General features: G+C 38.2%; 1 protein-coding gene and 1 long non-coding RNA gene across 3 annotated transcripts; one reads left to right on the plus strand and one right to left on the minus strand.

Annotated features, from left to right (window-relative positions):
- The first annotated feature begins 6,683 nt into the window (after positions 1 to 6,683).
- On the plus strand, positions 6,684 to 17,748 carry LOC112405303 (protein NipSnap homolog 3A-like). 2 transcript variants are annotated; one of them, XM_024753653.1, is made up of 6 exons: positions 6,684 to 6,832; positions 9,585 to 9,795; positions 11,633 to 11,791; positions 13,244 to 13,393; positions 16,640 to 16,726; positions 16,817 to 17,748. In XM_024753653.1, the coding sequence occupies exons 1-6, from the start codon at positions 6,773 to 6,775 to the stop codon at positions 16,891 to 16,893; spliced, it is 744 nt and encodes a 247-aa protein (XP_024609421.1). In that variant the 5' UTR covers positions 6,684 to 6,772; the 3' UTR covers positions 16,894 to 17,748. The 2 variants fall into 2 exon arrangements, with proteins under 2 accessions (XP_024609421.1, XP_024609422.1); XM_024753654.1 differs by lacking the exon at positions 16,817 to 17,748 and adding an exon at positions 15,392 to 15,474 and having other exon boundaries at positions 16,640 to 16,720.
- LOC112405305 (uncharacterized) lies at positions 7,368 to 19,009 on the minus strand. The gene is made up of 3 exons (XR_003004316.1): positions 18,756 to 19,009; positions 12,683 to 12,792; positions 7,368 to 7,441 (listed from the first exon to the last, which is right to left on the minus strand). It is a non-coding gene; the product is annotated as an uncharacterized LOC112405305 (long non-coding RNA).
- Between the last annotated feature and the right edge of the window lie 6,447 nt (positions 19,010 to 25,456).

The following is a 25,456-nucleotide window of genomic DNA, read 5'->3' on the forward strand; positions in this document are numbered from 1 at the left end:
CTCCTCCTCCGCCACCGAGCAGGGCACATCTCTGCAAAGGGACGTCAAAGGTAGGATCACCCAAGAGGGCCTGGCCTCTCCTATTGCCTCAGAGCACAGGACCAACCAATAACAACTGCAAACGTGCATCTATACCCTCACCTTTTGGTTATTTTATGCCCCCCTCCCCGCTGCCGTCGGTTTGTAAGCTGCAGACTCATTTTACGGTTGGGGTGATGGAACACAAAGAGGGCTTAAATACTCGTATACTGAACTCAAGTCAATCCAATCTACCGCCCATGTCTTCACTCAGCAAACATTCACTGAGCAGCTACTACATGCCAGACACTGTTCTGCATGTTTGAGAGTCTGGGTGAATAAGAAAAAGTCCCTACCTTCAAGGAGTTTGCAATCCTATAGAGAAATTGGACAGTAAACAAATAATTACATCACTTAGCCAAAAATAAAGCAGTGCATGAGGAGAAGAGTGACTACGCTCCCTGAGAAGGTGATAACTTCTTCCAAGGCATAAACGATTAGGAAAAACAAGCCAGGAAAAGATTTGGGGAGAAAGAACACTATGAGCAAAGGCAATAGAAAGTGTAGGTACAAAGTCCCACAAAAGAAATGAGCTTTTACGTTTAAGGAACAACAGGAAGGCAGTGAGGCTGGAATGTGATGACCTGCGAGGGAGAGTGATGGGAGCTGAGGAGGAGAGGGAGGCGGAGCCACAGGACACAGGCCTGCGAAGAGTCTGCATTTTATACTCAACGTGCTGAAACCTGGTGGAGAGTGTCAGGACGCACTTTATGTTTCAAAACGAGTAGAGAATTGGGAGGGGCAGTTCGTAGGGGTCAGAGTTGTTGGTACATGAAGAGCTAGGTTGTTTGCAAGCACCCCAGGTGACCAACGACAAGGCCTTTATGTCTGACTTGAGTTCTAAATTACTGTGTAACCATCAACAAGTCACTTGCCCTCTTGGAGCTTATTTTCACCACTAGCAAAATAAAAGTGTAAAATTACTTCTTTCAACAAAGTATTTCTAGTGTCCCTTTCAGTTTCAAAATTATACAATTTAATGCATTTATTTCTGAGAAATTTATCCTTAAAAAAGTGAAAGATTCCAATGATGCCCCTGGTTCTAATATTCTGGGGGTTCAGTGCAGAAATTAATCTGAGTGATTAATTCTATGGGAGAGTACTATAATGAGATTCTCTCATTTAATTATTCTTACAACCCTAGGTAGTAGTTTAATTATCCCCAATAACAAACAAGGTAACAGAGGCTCAGAGAAACTGAGTAACTTACCCAAGGTTACACAGCCAATAACTACCAGAACCGGAATTCAAATCCAGGTGTGTATGCTCCAAACTCATATTCTTTATATCACTCACACAGTCTGTCGAGAAGAATCTATGCAGACTCCTTCCCTTGATTTTATAGAGAGACAAGTCACATACAAAGAAGCAGGAATCAGCATGCCATGAATTTCTTACTAAAAGCTATACTACAATGGAGAATTGCCTTTGAAATTATAAGGAAACATTATTTCCAATGTAGAATTTTATGCCCAACCAACATATGAATCAAGAGATTTGGTAGAATAAAACATTTTTAGAAATTCAAGTCTCGAATAAAAAAGCTACCAAATCCTGGCAACAGGAGGTCCAACACAAGGCAAACGAGATCCCCCAGGATATCAGTGAGAGGAGATCCCAGAATTACTACCATTCTATCTTAAAAAACAATTAGCCCACACTGGAGCAAGAGAACAAAGGACCCCGGGAAGATAATGCCAGAAGATGAAACTAACAAGCTGATTAATGGGTTAAAGCATATTGAGAGGAAATTTATTTAGGCAAAGAATTTGGTGATTAATAAGTGATGGGTATAATGAAAATAATAGAACAAATGAAAAAGAAATAGTCACTCTCCTATTGATTAAGATCATAGGTTTAAGCCACAAAGCAGTGGCTTACACTAGAAAAATGTTCTCTTGTAAAAAAGAAGTCCAGAGATAGGCAGTTCAGGGCTCCTAGTATGGTGCTCCATGGTGTCAGAACCTAGACTGCTTCTCTCTTGCTCTGCCATCTTCAGCACGTGGTTTCTACCTCATAGTCCAAGAACTCAAGCCATTACTCCAAATTCCAGCAAGCAGAAATAAGAAAGAAACAAAGAGGGCAAGAACCGCTCCTGCACTGCTTTAAGACCACTTACAGTACGTCATAAATGCATTAACACATCTCACTAGCCAGGACTTAGTCACAAGGCTGCACCAAGCTGCAAGGGTTCTATTGCTAATTTTCAAAAAAGGTGGGGTGGGAGAAGAATGGTTATTGGGAAATAGTTAGCAGTCTCTGCTACCTCCCTCCAGCACTTTCTATTCTCCATATCCTACTTGTTTTTACTCATCATATTTATTAAGCCTTGACATATTTTTCCTTCATTTGTTTTTGTTTCCACTAACCTAGAAGCTCCAAGAGAACCTGAACTTTGACTTTTGTTCACCTCTGCACCCCAGTTTTTGGAAAAGTGCCTGAAGCATAAAAGAGTTTAATTAATATGGGTTGAATGATGGAATGAATTGTTAATTCTAGGGGGGAAAAGCCTCAGAAAATAAATTTAAACATAACGATCCAGTCCAGGCACAGATGATGCTTTTTTGTCTTGCTTCGTTAGAAATGGATGCCCATCCACTAGAAAAACTGACTCATCACCCTCTGGAATTACTAACTTGAAAAAGCCTCCCTTCCTGTCAACAGATGATTCAAAAGTCTTTGCAAAGGCACAACCAATACAACCACAGACAATAGCCTTGTAATAATTTCCTAGTCTTAACAGTATAAGCAATATTACTTCAATGTGTGCATGAATGTAACGATTGTGTAATTGGATTTAGTTAGTGTATTTATATGTTTAGAAGGTAATGTAATTAGTAATTATGTAAACATCAATATAATCAAATTAATAACGTTACAATTATCTATTCTTAATGTAAGCATTATCAGATGCAGGAAAGAAAGTGTATTTTGGGGTAGTGGTATGTAACAGACCTAAATCCTCATTTTCCAAGCAACAGACACTATCTACAACTGAAAATATCAAGAAACACCAGAAAAGGCATATAATGACGTTTACATAATAATAAACAAGCTCTACAAGAAACAGCTGAAAATGTTGAAAGTTAACTACTCTGGGGACCAATTTCAGGAATAAGGACAAGATCAGAGGTCTGCTGTTTTGCTTTTAAGGTTTAAAAACTATTTGATTCAAACTATATATATTTAAATTTGAATTTTCGAATCTAGTTCGGGCCCCCATTCCTCTGAGCTCCTGAGAAATACAATCTATATCATTATTAGGAGCCTTACAAGGTCATACTGGGGGTGGCAATAGGGAGAAAATGCACTTAATGAACAAAAGGGAAGAATCACTAGTCTTTAGCTACACGTGAATCACCCGACTAAAACTGACCGCTGCAAACACGTCCGCGATTTAAAATGCAAAGCATGACGCACACACGCATCCATACTGCCTTCCCAATGATCATACACACTCTCATTCTACACACGAACTTTTACTGATTGTATGCAAGAGCTCTTGGAGATGAGGCGATGTGTCCAGACAGGTGGTACAGGAACGACCTCAGCATTCAGCTAATTCTAATATCACTCTTGACGATGGGGGCGAGAACTTTTGGGGAAACAAAGGAGCCAGGAAGGGCGAAAGGTGACACCAAAACGCGTCGGAGCCGGCCCCAGGCGGACGCCTTACGCACTGGATTCTCCGGCCGCGCCCCAACCCCGGGCGTGAGGCGGAGCTGTCCCGCGGATCCCCGCCCCGAGCCTGCGTCCGGCCGTTGTGCAGGTGTCGCTCCCTGCTAGTCGGGAAGCCAGAGGAGGAGGAGTTTAAGGAAGAATCGCGGCCGCGGCCCTTCTCGGCGTTCGAAGCCGCGCCATGCTTGCCCTCGGAAAGAGCCTGACTAAGGCTCTGGCCGCTCGGACCCTGGCGCCTCAGGTACCCGCCCCGGGGACGCGCCCAAAATGATCCCGGGAGAGGAGAGGGGAGGGGAGGGGAGCGCCCGGGAGGCGCACCACCCGGCTCGCGCTCCCTGACCTGGGAGCCTTGTGATGCTGCCTACTTGTAGAGCAAGTCCCAGCACCTGGAAGCGAGGACCCCGGAGCGCGCAGGAGAAAGGGTGCCCTTAGGGGAAGACCGGTTGCCTGTGTCGCCTACGGCCGGCTCGGGAACAACCATGGATGGGGTTGTTTTCTAGCCTGGGTGCCCGGCGGCCCTGAGCCCACCCCTGAAGCGCCAGCTGCTGCGTTCTTGCCGCCAGAGGCCTTTGGGCTCGCCGCGCTGGTCCCTGTGCCAGGCACTGGTCTAGCCTCTTCTACTGACTTTTGGCAAGCCACAAGCCCCTCTAGACTGAAGGGTGAAGGAGAAAAAGGTCAGCCTGACGCTAGCAGGAGAACGGGCCTCCCCACTATACATGAAATAAAACTTCTGAGCATTTTGCAGAGAACCTCAGAGAGGGGCCTAGGGTACGTACGGGTGGTGCAGCATCTGCCCAGCTGCCACTGTCTCCTGCAGTCTGTGCCCAAGTCACGCAGGGTCGGGAACTTCCTAGAAAATATGATGATGACAACCTCATTAAAGTTAAGTGAGAAATGATGAATTGGGAGATTGGCATTGACATATAAAAAAAAATAAGAATTAAATTTTAAAAGTTAAATGAGAAATGTACAAAATAGATTTTTGTGATTCGGCCTTAACTTTCGTGGATTGTCCTGTTTTGTGAGTCTAAGCTAGAGATGTTTTGTTGTTGTCTTTTGATGTTTAGGTTTGTACTCCTTTCTCAAGCAATAGGACAAGAAGGGGATTTACATAGAGACTGACTTTCTGTAAAGACTAAAGAGGAGCCATAATGGCCCCATCACTCAAGATTAGCAATACAGCCTTTATACTGAGTCTCTCTACCGGGGCAGGGCCAAAATTATTCCTTACAACTTTATCCTGAACTTTGACTTTACTAAATGTCGATCAAATGCTCTCTTATAGGTGACTTGGAAGTTATTGCTGCTGAAAATGAGCCCTGACATGAATATAAGGGAGCTTGAAGTACTCATGATTCTTCTCCCAGCACAGTTCTAGTTTCTGCCCTGCAACAAAAATCACCTCCCCCGAGCACACACATTCTTATCTGAACTGCTGTTTAAGCTTTCCCTGGGCTTCCTTTGTTACTTCTTTCTCTTGTGAAAGATAACAAAATTACGTGCCTTGACCACATACTTGTTTCCAAGTATCAATACAAATTCCTGAAAAATCAACTAAAAAAGCAACTGTTACAAATACCCACTGGCTCATTTTCTGATATATATTATTTACAATACTTATTAAACTATTATACCAGGCAGTTGTTTATTTGTGTAATATTGTCTTATTAGAATTTGGTTAAAATGACACAAAAAAACATGTCCACCAAAAGTAGGCATAGCTACAGTTGTTTTTGGTGGGAATACCTGCTTTCATTGTAAGCTTAGACACTTGGGCAATCGGAATATAACTCATAGGGGACATGAGTGGAATGAACTCAAGTAGCTAATTATAAATATGACATGCACAATTAAATCACATATATAGGCAATTGTGTGTTATAACCAAAAATATGTCAGAGAAAGGAGCCTACTGGTTTCATTTGACATACCAGCTGGTCAACATGAGCCCAAAATTTGTCCATAGTTTTGTTTGTACCAACATTTGTATTAGATAATTTTGATTAATCAGCTTCAGGAATTAGCACATGATATCCAAAACTACAATAACATGAAATCGTAAACACAAATGCCATGAGTGTGTGTATACACGTGTGCATGTACATATTTACATACACACACATTTGCATTCACAGGGCATAATTTCTGGCAGGTAATTTCCTACCTAAAGTTAAGTTCACTAAGACTCAGAAGATTAAACACAGCAAAAATTTATATAGTGACCATACCTCTAATACAAAAAGAACTAATGGTTCTTAAAGGATATTTCCAATAAGGACAAGATCAGAGGTCTGCTGTTTTGCTTTTAAGGTTTAAAAACTATTTGATTCAAACTATATATATTTAAATTTGAATTTTCGAATCTAGTTCGGGCCCCCATTCCTCTGAGCTCCTGAGAAATACAATCTATATCATTATTAGGAGCCTTACAAGGTCATACTGGGGGTGGCAATAGGGAGAAAATGCACTTAATGAACAAAAGGGAAGAATCACTAGTCTTTAGCTACACGTGAATCACCCGACTAAAACTGACCGCTGCAAACACGTCCGCGATTTAAAATGCAAAGCATGACGCACACACGCATCCATACTGCCTTCCCAATGATCATACACACTCTCATTCTACACACGAACTTTTACTGATTGTATGCAAGAGCTCTTGGAGATGAGGCGATGTGTCCAGACAGGTGGTACAGGAACGACCTCAGCATTCAGCTAATTCTAATATCACTCTTGACGATGGGGGCAAGAACTTTTGGGGAAACAAAGGAGCCAGGAAGGGCGAAAGGTGACACCAAAACGCGTCGGAGCCGGCCCCAGGCGGACGCCTTACGCACTGGATTCTCCGGCCGCGCCCCAACCCCGGGCGTGAGGCGGAGCTGACCCGCGGATCCCCGCCCCGAGCCTGCGTCCGGCCGTTGTGCAGGTGTCGCTCCCTGCTAGTCGGGAAGCCAGAGGAGGAGGAGTTTAAGGAAGAATCGCGGCCGCGGCCCTTCTCGGCGTTCGAAGCCGCGCCATGCTTGCCCTCGGAAAGAGCCTGACTAAGGCTCTGGCCGCTCGGACCCTGGCGCCTCAGGTACCCGCCCCGGGGACGCGCCCAAAATGATCCCGGGAGAGGAGAGGGGAGGGGAGGGGAGCGCCCGGGAGGCGCACCACCCGGCTCGCGCTCCCTGACCTGGGAGCCTTGTGCTGCTGCCTACTTGTAGAGCAAGTCCCAGCACCTGGAAGCGAGGACCCCGGAGCGCGCAGGAGAAAGGGTGCCCTTAGGGGAAGACCGGCTGCCTGTGTCGCCTACGGCCGGCTCGGGAACAACCATGGATGGGGTTGTTTTCTAGCCTGGGTGCCCGGCGGCCCTGAGCCCACCCCTGAAGCGCCAGCTGCTGCGTTCTTGCCGCCAGAGGCCTTTGGGCTCGCCGCGCTGGTCCCTGTGCCAGGCACTGGTCTAGCCTCTTCTACTGACTTTTGGCAAGCCACAAGCCCCTCTAGACTGAAGGGTGAAGGAGAAAAAGGTCAGCCTGACGCTAGCAGGAGAACGGGCCTCCCCACTATACATGAAATAAAACTTCTGAGCATTTTGCAGAGAACCTCAGAGAGGGGCCTAGGGTACGTACGGGTGGTGCAGCATCTGCCCAGCTGCCACTGTCTCCTGCAGTCTGTGCCCAAGTCACGCAGGGTCGGGAACTTCCTAGAAAATATGATGATGACAACCTCATTAAAGTTAAGTGAGAAATGATGAATTGGGAGATTGGCATTGACATATAAAAAATAATAAGAATTAAATTTTAAAAGTTAAATGAGAAATGTACAAAATAGATTTTTGTGATTCGGCCTTAACTTTCGTGGATTGTCCTGTTTTGTGAGTCTAAGCTAGAGATGTTTTGTTGTTGTCTTTTGATGTTTAGGTTTGTACTCCTTTCTCAAGCAATAGGACAAGAAGGGGATTTACATAGAGACTGACTTTCTGTAAAGACTAAAGAGGAGCCATAATGGCCCCATCACTCAAGATTAGCAATACAGCCTTTATACTGAGTCTCTCTACCGGGGCAGGGCCAAAATTATTCCTTACAACTTTATCCTGAACTTTGACTTTACTAAATGTCGATCAAATGCTCTCTTATAGGTGACTTGGAAGTTATTGCTGCTGAAAATGAGCCCTGACATGAATATAAGGGAGCTTGAAGCACTCATGATTCTTCTCCCAGCACAGTTCTAGTTTCTGCCCTGCAACAAAAATCACCTCCCCCGAGCACACACATTCTTATCTGAACTGCTGTTTAAGCTTTCCCTGGGCTTCCTTTGTTACTTCTTTCTCTTGTGAAAGATAACAAAATTATGTGCCTTGACCACATACTTGTTTCCAAGTATCAATACAAATTCCTGAAAAATCAACTAAAAAAGCAACTGTTACAAATACCCACTGGCTCATTTTCTGATATATATTATTTACAATACTTATTAAACTATTATACCAGGCAGTTGTTTATTTGTGTAATATTGTCTTATTAGAATTTGGTTAAAATGACACAAAAAAACATGTCCACCAAAAGTAGGCATAGCTACAGTTGTTTTTGGTGGGAATACCTGCTTTCATTGTAAGCTTAGACACTTGGGCAATCGGAATATAACTCATAGGGGACATGAGTGGAATGAACTCAAGTAGCTAATTATAAATATGACATGCACAATTAAATCACATATATAGGCAATTGTGTGTTATAACCAAAAATATGTCAGAGAAAGGAGCCTACTGGTTTCATTTGACATACCAGCTGGTCAACATAAGCCCGAGCCCAAAATTTGTCCATAGCTTTGTTTGTACCAACATTTGTATTAGATAATTCTGATTAACCAGCTTCAGGAATTGGCACATGATATCCAAAACTACAATAACATGAAATCGTAAACACAAATGCCATATGAGTGTGTGTATACACGTGTGCATGTACGTATTTACATACACACACATTTACATTCACGGGATAATTTCTGGCAGGTAATTTCCTACCTAAAGTTAAGTTCACTAAGACTCAGAAGATTAAACACAGCAAAAATTTATATAGTGACCATACCTCTAATACAAAAAGAACTAATGGTTCTTAAAGGATATTTCCATCAACCTAGTATAACTGGATGGATTAAACGCCCTTCACACTGCATCTATAATTAAACCCAATAATGAGTCAGACAGTTCTGACCTGTTGATTTTTCCTTTATAGAATTAATACAGTCTACCGGCATGTGTAATTTAATAGATTATGGATTCCCTTTAACATTAGTTACATTCCAGTTCTTTTACCAGTGATGTACGTCACTGAATTTGGAAAATACTTTGACCTGAATTGAAACTTACATTTAAAAAAAAAAACCTAAAGATCTTTCTGCAAGTAAACGTATTTCCATCATTACTGCCAGAACACCTGTATATTTTATAAAGTTCATTTAAATATATAACTGTAACACATACAGTATTGACTAAAGATAGAATATTGGATAAATAAGGTAAACCATTTGTAATTAATTAGAACCCTAGTTGTAGTTCTTGGATAAAGGACTCTCATTAAGACCCTAGTGCCTTCTTATGATTAACTTCATGAAAAGGTGGCTAAGGGACCCCTGCTAGGAAGCATTAGCTGTATATTCAGCACACTTAAGAGTACTTATCTTTATTAACATCTCTCAGCAAATTCTAAGGAGAGATGACAACAGAGGTACAAACACGGAGTATGAGTCTAATGAGTGTCCGTTCTTTGCAGATTCAAATTTGGTTGTAACATGATATTATAAGCCTTAAGGTCCCCAAATACTTAAATTTGCCTTTGTTTCTTCAGGTGTGTTCATCTTTTGCTACAGGCCCCAGACAATATGATGGAACATTCTATGAGTTTCGTACTTATTGCGTTAAACCTTCAAAGATGAATGAGTTTCTGGAAAATGTTAAGAAAAACATACATCTTCAGACAGCTCACTCTGAATTGGTTGGATTCTGGACTGTAGAACTTGGAGGCAGGATCGATAAAGTGTTTCATATTTGGAAGTATGGTATGATTTTTCCAGCTTAAGTATTCAATATAGATTTTCACTCTTTTAAAATGTTACAGGACACTTACCTCTTGGGTCTATGTTACTATAAATACACACAGGTTAAATTCAACTTTTAAAGAAAGGAACAACAAATGCAACAACAACAAAAAATGAATTCAGTGATTACTCCTCCCACTGGTACCTCTAACAACTTTTGCCCAAATTCCTATGTATCATCATTGGGAAAGTGTGACATCTCATATTTCAAATCATGAAATTGTGAACTAGCCTTTAATGCTCAGAAGGAATGTAGAATGGTTTACTGTATAGAGCATTTATGAAAATTTTAAGCATTGACTGCAAGAGCCCAAGTGGGTAGAGATCATAAAAGGGAGAGTTATTTTTTCTTATTGTTGAATCTGCAACTGGATATCAGGATTTTAGTAGAAACAATTCAATGTTTCTAATTTAGGTTAGTTGAGGTTCATGGGGATAATAGTTAACTTCCAGGCCTCACCCAACTCAGAATGAATAATTTGTTAAATTTAGGGAACCACTTTTGTTTGTATACCCCAAGGTTTCAGGGAATTCACTATCATTATGCTGCTCTAGGGAAGTAAAGGCAAAGGAATTAGAATTCTCCCCATATTGAAGTTGACTTACTGCTGGTTTAGTAGACAACGAAGAACAGGTTACAGGAATCCCCAGATTGTTACACCAGTGTCTAATCTTTCCGAAGTCCACACAGGACTTGATGATATCCAGAGAACTTTTAATAATTTCATTTGGTGTCTGGTCATCAAGTTAAGAGTCATAATAGTGTCCAGAGTTAATATTCATCACATACTTTATTGTGAAAAGTGCTCATTCTATATTTAACATGGCCATAGTTTTAGAGGATTTCCCTGTTGTAATAGGACAAACCCCATTAAAACACAATTTACGCTTTAATGTGCAACAAGGAGAATTATGTCCCATTAAGAAAATTACTAGTAAGATCGTGATATAACTTACTTAAGCTCTGAGATAGATGTTATTCCTTATCTCTAGCATAAACCATAGAAAACTCTTTTACCATTAACCTTAGGCCCTAATAATAAATATAGTACTAGGCTTATATGTTATTAAATGTATATACCTGTTTGGGTAACAAACAGGAGAAACAGTACTGGGTAAAAAGAATGGGTGTCAATAAGTAAGAATTAGCACTGTTTCTTTGGAAGCTGTTTGTTCAAAGAGGCTGAAAAAGCAAATCTTAATTTCATTTATGTTAAATTTAATTCAGTTGTACCTTGACCTGACTACCCACCACCAGCACTACTGAAGAAACAGTCTTTCTCTAACACTATAACTTAAATGCCTCAAGTAATAAGAATAAATAATATATATGGAGTACTCATTTGGTGTCAAACATTGTTCTAAGCTCCTTTCATGTACCAATTCTTTTAATCCTCACAACAGCCCTGGAGGTAGATCCTGTATCATTATCCCTATTTCACAGAATAAGAGACAGGCAAAGAATGATTCAATAACTTACCTAAGTCTCACAACTACCTACTAAATGGTAGCACCTATGAAGCCCATTACTATATGACATCATTGGTTGTTTACATTGCCACTCCCCTTTTAGACCATGAGCAACTAAATACTTATGTTGGTATCTCTAGTGATATAACATATTGTCCTTATGTGGCCTCAATAAACATTTGCTAAATTGAATGAAACCCAGAAATAGTACAGGTGATTTTATTTTTTTATTGATGTATAGTTGATATACAATATTATATATATTAAAGGTGTACAGGTGATTTTAAATCAAAAAGTTTTATTTTTCTTACTCCTGTTATTCCCATAGACAATTTTGCTCATCAAACTGAAGTTCGGAAAGCCTTGGCCAATGATAAGGAATGGCGAGAACAATTACTCATTCCAATTATGGGTCTTACTGATAAACAAGAGAGTGAAATTACTTATCTGGTGCCATGGTGCAAATTAGAAAAACCACCCAAAGAAGGTAAGTTCGCCTCTCCAAATTACACTGAATTTAATGAAGAACATACTGAAGATTTTAAGCTATAAAAGCTAAAGTTCCGTAGGAAAAAGTAATCCTTTGTTTTTATATCGGAATATATTGTGATTATAGAGACAAAAATGAATTTGAGCTCTTTGCTTACAATTAAAACAATGAGCATTAAATAATGAATTTTTTTCCAATTTGGAAAAACTGTTAAAGTTTAGGTATGAATATGAAAAGTTTACGTGGGAAGAAAGGTTGAGAAGTTGGGGATCTAGAACACAGAACACATGTATAGGTAGGTAAAGGGAAATGTAAGATATTTTCTCATAACTTAGTATTTTTTTTACACAAATTACAGTTAATCTAAAAACAAGTGTATCTTTGCTTGTAAAACTGGGGGGGATGGATTAATTTAAACTGTTAAGCTGAATTACTGTGGTTTAACTTGTTTTCCTCTTATTCCTCAGTTTGAAAATAATTATTAAAGATTTATCTTCTTGCTGATTTCACTTTCTTACTGACTTAAGGGAAATATTTACCTCAACCTAATTTTAAACAAAAGGCAAACTTTTTAAAAGCATAAACTAATTTTTCTTTCCCCCATAATCCCAACTTCATAGTGTATCTTAGCTGACAAGAGATTTGAAATGTCTTACTTGGATCCTATCTACCTGGACCTCCCCTCAGCCTTCAGCACTGGCTACATGAACTTAGTGGCTCCTAGAACAGTGTCACATCTTGGTTATCTGCCTCTATGTTGTTTATAATTCTTTAGTTCCTTTGTACTTTTTTACCTTTTACTTCTGAAATCTACTTGTTCCCTAGTTTCTTTTTTTCTACCTGCTCCATACTTCTGACCAGAAGGTAAACTGATTTTCAAGTGTTTACCTGGATATTTAGGAACAATAAAACCACCTTCTTCATCTTTTTTCCCGTCAAAATCTCACATATCACTTTGGGTCCTTTGTTTGCTGGCTGTTCCTGTTAGAAATGGAAACCTGTGTGGGGAAATTATACAAACAAAAAAGTGTTTCCTCTCAGAATTGGAAAGAAGGAAATATATAAGATCAGAAAATACTTTTCTTATTCATTTCTTACCTAGAATTGGACTCAGGCAGCTCAAAAATCCTAATCCTATCATAAATTGTCAATATTTGTTTAAATGACTAATTTTATAGATTAAAAATCGTTCTGATAATAGCTTAATATAGCTTTTTCTTTGTTCTCTATGATAAGCTTAATAACTCACCCTTAAACATGGAGACTTTCTAAATATGAAAGCTAGGAAAAATGCAAGAAATGCAAAGAAATCATAAGTATGTGTACATAAACATTTTTATGTTTGACCCTCCAAATCTGTATATGTAGACTAGCCTTCCACTGGAACCATGCTAACCTGATGAGAAATTTCTTGAATATCTTTTGTAATTTATTTTCTCCCTATTCCAGGAGTCTACGAGCTGGTAACTTTTCAGATGAAACCTGGTGGGCCAGCTCTGTGGGGTGACGCATTTAAAAGAGCAGTTAATGCCCATGTCGATCTAGGCTACTCAAAACTAATTGGAGTTTTCCATACAGAATATGGAGCACTCAACAGAGGTACAGTGGTCCATTTCTTCTATGAAATTTAAAGTGTACTGGTGACCTACTAAGTTCCTCCAATATTTTGTCACTGTTTTTGATTATGCCATGTATTTCATTTTTATTGCCAAATATTTAGGGCTTTTTGTCATTTTAAGGGTTGAAAATACCTGTTTTACGTAATATTTAATTAGGATGTTAACCACTTATGAAGGCTTTTCCAAATGTTGAACCACTGTTTTCCATGATACATCAAAATGATAAAATTAAAAAACTGCAAGGAGCCTAAGAAAAATCTGTTCTTCATCTTTTTTTTCCTCTAAATATATTTTTAGTGATTTTTAAAAATAACATTACTTGGGATAGAGTGTTTGTCTCTGAATGAAAAAGTAATACATATTTTTACAGAGACTAAATATCATGGCCATGACCAAAGGTGGAAAAAAACCATTTTCCACTACTTAGAGATAATACTGTTAACATTTTGGTCTTTCTATTCCTGTGTCATTCATATATATGTAGGTGAATGTATATATGTGTATACATATATATTCATATTCATACATATGCTAGAAGTAATGCATACGCATGATTAATGACTTCCTAACACTCCACTGAGACTAACATATGGCAGACAGATAGATAGTGCATATCTTTACTTAATAAACACCTATTTGAGGCTTTTAACGTTAAATTTTAAAGTTACTGCAATCTGAATTTCACAGAGTTTTTTGTGGCAAACTCTAGAAAATGCATGTATAGTTCATCTGGAAGGATGAATGACCAAGAATAGCTAATTCATTATTTCCATCTGCCTCCTCAACTTCCTTACTTGAATGTCCAGTGGACATCTCAAACCTAACATATTCAAAACTGAGCGTCTGATCTTTACCCAGAAATTTAACTTCTAGTAATACATCCTACGAAAAGAATCCAAATATACAGAAAAAAATATTTTCAAGCCGGAAAATATACGAAGAGGAGAAAAATTATGAAAATTATTAGATGTCTATCTCATACCACATGCTAAAATAAAATTCAAATGGATTATAGATTTTAATGTAGAAGAAAAGAAGTCATAAAATTACTAAAATAAAATATAGATGCTTTTTTTTTTTTTGGCTGTATCAGGTCTTAGTTGCGGCACACGGGCTCTTCATTGCAGTGCACGGGCTTAGTTGCCCCAAGGCATGTGGGATCTTAATTCCCCGACTAGGGATCGAACCTGCGTCCCCTGCATTGGAAGGTGAATTCTTTATCACTGGACCACAAGGGAGGTCCCCCTAGATGCTTTTTTAAAATAATATGGATGAGAACTATATTTCTAAACCAAAAAACAAATGAAAACAATGAAGGCAAAAAACTCAAGTGATGAATTTTTTATAAAAAGGCTCAATCTTTCTGCATGCCGCAAGACACCAGAAATGAAATTCAAAAGCAAAAAGAAATGTAAAAACATATGCAAAGGTAGATGTACAGATGACTACTAAATATATATTTAGGAAGATGTAGATTAAGACTATGAGGAGATGCCATTTTCACCAAATAAAGACATACTTATATAGATATAGTACCAGAGAAGCTGGGAAAAAATAAGTACCCCTACTGTGTAGCATATACTGGCTTAATAATTCCCCACCACAAAATTCAGCAATATAAATGAAAAGCCTTAATTTTAAAATTATTTTTGCCAGTATTCTAGGAAATATGCATAGCTGTATAGGCGTGTTCAGTTACACAGGAAGGAAATTTGAAAGAATATAAAATATATAGTGGTCACTTGAATGATGAAAATAATTTTTAAGTGGTATTTTAATTTTTATAATGAACATAACTTCTATAAGAAAAAACTGAAAATGAGTAGGCACACTTTTTAATCTTAAATTCATTCTCGGTGGAGAAAAGGGAATAGTAATACGCCGAGTATAAATCAGTGCATCGTTTCTGGACAACATATAGTATGTACACTGTACCTATGTAAGAGATTCCCTTTGGTTCTCTCAATTTTCATTTTAGGAGTTTACACTGAGGAAATAATGAGATCCAGACTGCCTGGGTTTGAATCCCAGCTCCACCGCTTACTAACTTTGTGACTTGGAGTGAGTTATTTAACCTTTCTGTGCCTTACATTGCTCATTGATAAAATAATGATAATCATAACCTACCGCCTAGGATTCTTGTGAAGACTAAATGAGTTAATACATGCAAAACGCTTAGAGCCAGGCCTAGCACATAGGACGCACCCAATAAATGTAAGTAGTGATTTGTCTTTGACATTGTTATCTTTATAAATATACATGATAGGTGCTGCTCTAAGGAGGTTTTTGTCAGCATTGTTTACGATAAGGAAACTTTAGAAACAATGTAGTATGACCCTATGTATATAATATACTTGTAATACACAGACACACATATACATCATATACATCATGTGTCTCATATAAGCATAAACATATATGCTGTGTCTTTAAATACATGAAAATGTAAAAATACATACATATATACATAAATATGGAAAAGATAAACCAAAATAGCAAAGTGGTGAATTCTGGGTGGTAGGATTAGAAACTATTCCTGCTTTCTCTTTTTATTTATTTGCATTTTCCAAAATCTATACAGCCAACACGTATTACATTGTCATTATTTTTAAATTTTTAAATAATTTAAGAACATTTATTTCAGTATTTTGTAGAATACCACACTATTTTGAATGATGTAAATAATCAACAATAAGGGGCTGGTATAAAAAGTTGTTACATCTATGGGGCAGAATTCACATGTTAAAGATTAACAGCATTGTCATAGAAACTTCTCATTGTTGACTTTTTTAAATCATTTACAAAGTATAATATACAGTAAGACCCTAACTTTATATTTCTCACCTTTTAAAAGAAATACAACAAATATTAATAAAGGTTTTCTCTGGGTGGTTAAGTTTCAGCTACTTTCAATGTTCTTCTTTGCATCAGCCAAATATTCAGTAGTGAGCATAACTTTTTTATAATCTTGCTTTTTCAAAATAAAGTAAAATCCTTCTGTTTCTTCTTCTATTAAACCAGTTTGACTAATTAATTTATGAGTTTCTCTCCCAAATCTTTGACTCCTCTGAAATCTTATCACTAACATACTTAGTGCTACCTTTTTGATAATCACTATTTTGATTTAAAGAATAGGACTTTTAGCTTCTGATTAATGTTTCTGTCTTTCTTATTTGAGCAATGCCACAGTCTTTACAATCTATTTCTGGTTTATTTATTTCTGCAGTTCATGTTCTTTGGTGGAACGAGAGTGCAGATAGCCGAGCAGCTGGGAGACACCAGTCTCATGAGGATCCCAGAGTTGTGGCAGCTGGTAAGCTATTTCACTAGGTACGAGTTATTCTTAGAACAAATTTCATTTAGTCAACAACTTTATATACCTTCTTATGAATTTTTTTTTCAGTTCGGGAAAGTGTCAATTACCTAGTGTCTCAGCAAAATATGCTTCTGATTCCTACGTCATATTCACCATTGAAATAGTTTTCCATGGAAATACAAAGCATTGCATGAACTGCCATAAGATGTGTCTGTTAATGGTGCTTAAATTCTTCCAAGAGATTCTCACTTTGATTTGAAGGAGGTGGTAAGCTAATTTGCTATATCCCTTGCATTTTTTAAAAGCTACTCTGTATCCACTGTCACCACCACTTCAGGAAACAGTCTGTTCATTTTCCCCTTGGTATTTCAGTATCTGTCACACATTAAAAATAGTTGCCAAAAAAAAAAAAAAAAAAAAGTTGCCATTACTACAGTATCTTGATTTTTCATTTGTTTCAGAATATCTCTTGTTCTCTATTTTGACAACCCTCTGATTTTATACCATTTTCTGACATACAAATGATTGTTACATTTCCATACCTGTGATAGTATAGTTAAATTATATGCATAAATTATCAACCTTTTCATCATGTCTTTTTCTGAGATTATAGAAGTTTTTGTTCAGTAAGGTTTTCTATATAATACCAATTGGGATCCATAAAAAAATCCATTAAATATTTCTTTACTACAGAAAAGTACAGTATCATCTGTGTCATTTATGTTAATAATGGTTTTTACAATAATAATTAATCAATTACTTGGAAAATAATGTTATTAGATCCTGGTATTAAGGCACATTGATAACTCGTTGGTTTATATGCTGCAGTGTCTTCATTTACAGTTAATTTTACTAATTTTACTTCATTTTGGATCACTGTTTAATAAAGATACTTGGTCATCTAATTGGTTTTTTTTTTAATTGAAGTATAGTTGATTTTCAGTGTTGTGTTAGGTCATCTGTTTGTTTTAATGAGATTTATAATTATGGAAATGTCTGCCCTAATAAAAGCCTATATAGGGCTTCCCTGGTGGCACAGTGGTTGAGAGTCCGCCTGCCAATGCAGGGGACATGGGTTCGTGCCCCGGTCTGGGAGGATCCCACGTGCCGCGGAGCGGCTGGGCCCGTGAGCCATGGCCACTGGGCCTGCGTGTCCGGAGCCTGTGCTCCGCAACGGCAGAAGAGTTAATGACATTTATAATTAAAAAAAAAAAAAAAAAAAAAAAAGCCTATATATACAATCTGATTCTTTCTATTGTGTTTTATATTTTTAATCCTCATCTCTGGAGCTACTGTTGTGTTGCCATAAGGTAATGAGACAGTAATAATGTACTGTCTTTATTGTAAATATTGTCACCTCAAGTAAATAGCCTGCTAGTAACCTTACAAGGATTTCTTCAGTACCATCACAGACATACTAGGATTTTCTTACTAACAAATTTAGTTTTTATTTCAGTTGAGTGCCTCAGCCTTCTTAAACTAGATTTGGCACTTCTAAGCTCTCCTGGTAGCTTGTACTTACAGCTATGTTATTTTATGTTTCTAACATACTGCAAAAACAATAAATTACGAATCAGCTATCTATGGGAAAACTGAAAAACAGGAAGCACGGTCACCTCTCACTTACCTGGTCCTCAGGAATCTGAAGGACAGATGAGTTCCTAGTAAGGCAAAGAACACCCTGACTCTGAAGGCTAAAATCTATCAGACATGTTAGAGGCATTGGCTTTAAGTTTTGACTAAGAGTCTTCCACCTCAGTTTTTTGAAAAGTTGTCACTTAGGGAATGAGGTGGTGGTGGTATGAATTGCAGTCTGTGTGGACGGATTTCCTCTGGCGTGAGATCAGCCGTGTGCTTAAGGCCATGTTTGGTCACATGAAAGTGTACAACTGGGTCTGCCTTTTCCTCTTTCATTCATCTTTGGACTAGCTAGAACATTTCCTGGTGATGGCCAGGGGCCCTTTCATCCATCCAATCCAGAGCCCTATTGGAGGTTTATAAAGCAGCGGCAGACCAGTATTCTTACCATGTCCTAGACAGAATTGGAGAGCCAGTAGAATGATGGGCTTCACTCCGCTAATGAACTACAGGTGCTTCTATTTGCTGACACACCCCTGGATCAGGAACACGACAAAGCTGGCCGGGACAGAGGACATCGCAGAGATGACACAGGTGGACATAATTACGTACACTAACGTGTTCTTCTTGCAAAGAGAAAGTCAGTGAGAATCTGAGAGTTCACTGATGCAACTGAGGACTCAATCAAGGCGGACACACACATGAACACACGCAATATCTGAAGAATTGCCCAGGGGAAAAAACCTGTTCAATAAATAAAATTATTTTATTCAGAGTTAAAACATTATTGAGGTAAAAAAAAAATGACAGTGCAAATGAAAAACTGATTTCTCTGAGTTCATGAAAAAGTCTGGTACCAAAATGAAACTATTGAAAGAGGTCTGAGAAGGAATCTCCTGGCAGTTCAGTAGTTAGGACTCTGCACTTCCGCTGCAGGGGGCCTCGGTTCAAACCCTGGTCGGGGAAGGCCCAGCCCAGAAATAAATAAATAAATGGAATTTAATTTAATTTAATTCAATTTAATTTAATTTAAAAAAGGTCTGAGAGTAGCCTAACAGGGTTCACTTTGGTTCAGTTTTTGACATTATAAGAGCAGCAGCTTGTAAATTCTCACGCACACAAAGGACTGCTTTGGTTTGAAAACTTAATAAATGCAGAAATATTAGTGTGAAATTACTCAAATACGTTAAATTCTTCTCGCTGTAAGTAAACTGGAAAACAACAATGTACAGCATATTAATCTAACAGAAACAAAAATTCTAACAGTCTTGTTATAAGAACGGTCTTATACACCCATTATACCCATATAGAATTCCTAGTGACCTACACTGATACGCTGTAGGAGATAAGAGAAACAATAATTGACATGCTCCACATATAGGATCTACATTTTCAAGTATTAACTGGAGCTCGGTCTTGACTAATGTAAGCTCACTAAGTGCCGGTGATGGCTTTGTATTTAAAAGTCTTAAACAATAAACTGTTAGGTGACCATGTTTACCTGCCAGCTACTCCCATGTACCACTCACTGAAACATTATTTATAAAATAAACATATGGAAACACTTAAAAATCAATAGGGAAGAAATAACAAAGTTATAGTACAAATGTCCCTTGGTATTTCAGGGGATTGGTTCCAAGACCCCAGCAGATACCAAAATCTGCCATGATCAAGCCCCTTACAGAGAACAGTGTAGTATTTGCATATAATCTATGCACATCCTCCTTATACTTCATCATCTCTAGAATACTTATAATACCTACCACAATGCAAATGCTATGGAAATAGCTGTACATAGAATGTAAATGCCATGTAAATAGTAGCCTGTGGGCAGCAAATTCAAGTTTTTTCCTCTTTGAACTGTCTGGCATTTTTTTTTTAATGTTTTTGATCCGCAGGTGCAGAACCCGCTAAAGCAGAACCCGCAGATACAGGCCAACAGTATACTCAAACACTGGATTATTGGGGAGTATTAAAATGAATGAACCATATCTGAACAACTTACTTTGTTACCTTTGTCTCTTAGTCTCTCCGAGCTTCTAGGTTGCTGTTTTTGTTTTAATCTGTAAAATGGAAATATGAACCTCACAAAGTGAAATGAAAGAGAATAGAAAGAAAATATTAAGTAAAAGACATTAATATACACGACAGCTCCTACATGATATCAGGCACATTAGAATCTGATATTCTCTTGTCTGCAAAATAGGTATCACTGATGTTCTCTGAAAGAGACAGGAATAGGATATATGATTTGAGAATAATCAATGTTTATTAGAACCTCTTAAGAAGGAGAAGGTCAGCGAGACAGGAAAGAGGAAAGAATTAACCAACCAAATGAGGGCCTAGCTCTCATTGAAGAGGTAATCACAAACGAGACTCTAGTCACATGAATCTACCAAGAGGTCTCATTCCAGAACACTCACAGGCTCAGGACCCTTATTCAATGAAATATACTTTGAAATACAATTTATACTAAGGCAGCCTGTAAAATTATGACTTTTCTCTAACTATTTTCAATGTTTATTTTGTGCTGAGTGCGAACTTCCAATGACTCCAAGAGAGTGGGAAAATTGGGAACTGTATTTTTTAATATCCAGTGTCTATATAAGAAGAAAATCATCTTGAATATGAAGACTACTTCAACTAATGTTAAGCTATCTTGCAAAGACAACACAGAATGATTTTCTGAAGGAATTTTAATCTGTGTAGTGTTGATTTGCTATAAACCATGTGTCTGTCAACCTTCATAGATAGAGGGACATGTGAGGTTCAATCATAAAGTGTGTATGGGAAAATCCTAGGCAATATCCTGAAGGACCTAACAAGGGGCAAAAGAGACAACAGGCCCCATGGGTTTGGACACAGCCTATTAGCCCCTTGCATTAATGCTCTGGCCCTCAATACAATGTTGAGAATAAATAAAGCATTAAAAAGTTATAAAGACGCTGTAAAAGCAATCCATGATGGTCAAGTAAAGCTAAAAGAGATTAAAAAGTGAATTGATTTCTCAACTGATTTAAAATAAATGGTAAACTGAACTGGTTTTAAAATCTGGCTTTAAACCCTGGATGTGCCACTGAGCAGCAGTGAACCTGAGAAAATTACTTCTCTCTCAGAAATTCACCTTTCTCACTTGGAGATAAAGCTTAACTCACAGCATTTGGCAGATAATTAAAACCTGTGAGAAAGTGAGTAGGAAATTGTCTCAGCACTTAGCAACGTGTTCTCTCTCTTAAGTTACAGTCATGCATTTTACTCTTCACTATCTGGTAAGTACTTCCCCCTTGTAAATTCTCTCTCCCTTTCTGCTGACTAGATGCAGTTGATGATGGGGCTCTAAGGATGGCAGAGCCACAGGGTCGAGAAGCCTGGGTCCTTAATTCACCACATACAGAAGAGCTGCTTGCCAATTAGGAAAACCCATTTTAGATCTTAAAGAACAAGAAATAAAATCCTACTGTGTTTGAGACATACATTTTGGTGTCTATTTGTTACAGCACTTTAGCCTTTCCTATTTAATACATTCTTGAAAGGCTGAACCACATTCAGGAATACCAGATACAGAGGAAAGTGTCAAAACTAGTCTTAAACAAATTATGTGAATGACTACCAACCAAACACTGAGATATTCAGTATTCTACCCTCCTCAGTCATAGGAAACTGGCAGTAAGGCTTATAACTCACAGATGGAACCCTGGAAGTTTCCTCAGAGGGGTAACTAAGAGAAATGACTTACACATGGTAGCAAATGGGGCAATTTCCCCAGTGATGAAACAGCCCAGTCAGAAAACCCTACAGTGAAGCCCACTGTTTGACAGCCGCCCCTCCAGGTACTCAAAGAGCTCTCAATTTTCTTTTTTTTTTGTCTCTCTCCAAAATATGAACTGATAGTCAAGGATCACAAACATCAAAATATTACAGGAAAAACCCTAGTAACAAGAGAGAAAAGGAATCAAACGAGAGAAAATATAATAAAACTTGAAAGAAAAAGAAATAATGCAGGAAAAAGACCTAAAGCAATGCCTAAAATAAATACCTGTAATTAATGTCCACAGATATAGAAATACTTAACCCATGAAAAAGAAGAGAATATTATTTTTAAAAATAAAAATATTCTGGGGAAGGGATAAAAAAAGAGCTCTTGTAAATAAATACTGTGAAAGTAGGAGTTTAAAATTCAGTAGATAAGTTAGAAGATAAAACTGTGGTACTTAACCCCAAAAAAACCTATACCAAAAAAGTAGAGATGTAAAATAGTAGAAAAAGAAAGTGAGAAGATCAAGTGGAGGCAGAATGTTTGAACAACAGAAGTTCCAGAGATTGACAAGAGAAGGAAAAAACTCCAAGAAACACAAACATTTTTCAGGATTGAAGAGTATCCAGATTAAGAGGGGTCACTGAGTGAGGAACAATGGATGAAAAAAATGCCTACTCCAAGGCATGTAATTGTGAAATTTCAGAGCCCCAGGGAAAATGAAAAAAACATAAAAGATTCCAAAAAGAGAAAAACAAGTCACATACAAAGAATCAGGTATCAGAATGCTATGAATTTCTTACTAGAAGCTATAATACACTGGAGAATTGCCTTTGAAAATATAAGGAAAAATTATTTCCAATGTAGAATTTGGGTTATATACCCAACCAACATATGAATCAAGAGGGTTGACAAAAGAAAACATTTTTAGAGATGCAAGTCTCAAAAGTTTAACTCCCATGCACCCTCTCCAAAATGTAGGAGTAAAAAAAACAAAACAAAAAGCTATAAAATCCTGGCAACAGGAGGTCCAACACAAGGGAAATAAGACCCCCAGGATATCAGTGAGAGGAGATCCCAGAATTACTACCATGCTATCTTAGAGAACAATTAGTCCACACTGGAGCAAGAAAGCAAAAGACACCCAAAAGACAATGCCAGAAGATGAAACTGACAAGCTGATTAATGGGTTTAATCATACTGAGAGGAAATTTATTCTTTTGGCAAAGAATTTGGTGATGAATAAGTGATAGGTATAATGAAAATAATAGAAACAAATGAAAAAGAGATAAAATAGTTACTCTCCTTTTCATTAAGATCATAGGTTTAAGCCACTAGAAAATGATTTCTCAAGTAAAAAAGGAGTCATACAGGGCTCCTAGTATGGTGCTCCATGGTGTCAGAACCCTGGCTGCTTCTCTCTTGCTCTGCCATCTTCAGCACGTGGTTTCTACCTCACAGTCCAAGAACTCAAGCCATTACATCCACATTCCAGCAGGCAGAAATAAGAAAGAAACAAAGAGGGCAACAACCTGAACTGCTTTAAGACCACTCAGAGTAGGTCATAAATGCATTAACACATCCCACTGGCCAGGACTTAGTCACAAGGCTGCACTAAGCTGCAAGGGTTCTATTGCTAATTTTCAAAAAAGGTGGGGTGGGAGAAGAATGGCTATTGGGAAATAGTTAGCAGTCTCTGCTACCTCCCTCCAGCACTTTCTATTCTCCATATACTACTTGTTTTTCCTCATTGTATTTATTAATCCCTAACATATTTTTCCTTCATTTGTTTACCTGTTTCCCCTAACCTGGAAGTTCCAAGAGGACACATACTTTGTCTTTTGTTCACCTCTGCACCCCAGTTTTTGTAAAACTGCCTGAAGCATAAAGGAGTTTAATTAATACGGGTTGAATGAGGGTATGAATTGTGAATTCTAGGGAGAAAAAGTCTAAGAAAATAAACATAACGATCCAGTCCAGGCACAGATGATGTTTTTTGTCTTGCTTGGTTAGATATGGATGCCCATCAACTTGAAAAACTGACTCACTACCTCTGGAATTACTAACTTTAAAAAGCCTCCCTTCCTCTGAACAGATGATTCAAAAGTCTTTGCAAAGGCACAACCAATACAACCACAGATGAGAGCCCTCTAATAATTCCCTAGCCTTAAGAGTATAAGCAATATCACTTCAGTGTGTGCATGAATATAACTATTGTGTAACTGGGTTTAGTTATGTGTTGTGTGTGTAGTTATGTGTGTAAGAAGGTAATGTAATTAGTGATACAGGCATAAAGATCAATACAGTGTAAATTTTAACTATTTTAATGTGATTTATCAGATGAGGGAAAGAAGTGTATTTTGGGTGAATGGTATGTTAACAGACCTATATCCTCAATTTCCAAGCAATAGATACTATCTGTAACTGAAAATATCAAGAAGCACCAGAAAGTGTATATAATTCAGAAAAAGGGAAACAAGCATTAGAAGAAACAGCTGAAAATGTTGAAAGCGGTTACTCTGAGACCAATATCAAGAATAAGAAGCCAAGATCAGAAGTCTGCTGATTTGTTCGTTTAAATTTGAATTTCCATTATCTAGTTCAGTGCCCCCATTCCTCTGAGCAACTAAGAAATACTCTAACAAGGCCATGCTAGAGGTGAGAGAATGCACTTAATAAAGAAGAGTGACAGGGAAGAGAGAATGCACTTAATAAAGAAGAGTGAAGGCTCACTGGTCTTTAGCTACATGTAAATCACCCGAGTAAAAATTAACCCCGGTAAAAATTAATAAAGAAGAGAGACAGGGAGAGAGAATGCACTTAATAAAGAAGAGTGAAGGCTCACTGGTCTTTAGCTACATGTAAATCACCCGAGTAAAAATTAACCCCGGTAAAAATTAATAAAGAAGAGAGACAGGGAGAGAGAATGCACTTAATAAAGAAGAGTGAAGGCTCACTGGTCTTTAGCTACATGTAAATCACCCGAGTAAAAATTAACCCCGGTAAAAATTAATAAAGAAGAGAGACAGGGAGAGAGAATGCACTTAATAAAGAAGAGTGAAGGCTCACTGGTCTTTAGCTACATGTAAATCACCCGAGTAAAAATTAACCCCGGCAAACACGTCCACGAGTTAAATGCAAAGCATGACAGGCACGCATCCATACTGCCTTCCCAATGGTCACACAAACTCGCATTCTACACACGAACTTTTACGAAGTGTACGCAGGTGTGCATGGAGATAAGGTGAAATTAACTAATGTCACAGCTGACACTGGGGGTAACATCTCTTGAGAGAACAAAAGTGCACCGAAGGGTCAGGGCCATGGCATGGGCTGGTGGCGGACGCCTCGCTGACTGGGCTGTCCGCCCCCTCTCCCCCCCTCCCCCCCCGCCC

This window comes from Neophocaena asiaeorientalis, unplaced genomic scaffold, assembly GCF_003031525.2.
Source record: "Neophocaena asiaeorientalis asiaeorientalis breed wild unplaced genomic scaffold, Neophocaena_asiaeorientalis_V1.1 scaffold342, whole genome shotgun sequence".
Lineage (NCBI taxonomy): Eukaryota > Metazoa > Chordata > Mammalia > Artiodactyla > Phocoenidae > Neophocaena > Neophocaena asiaeorientalis.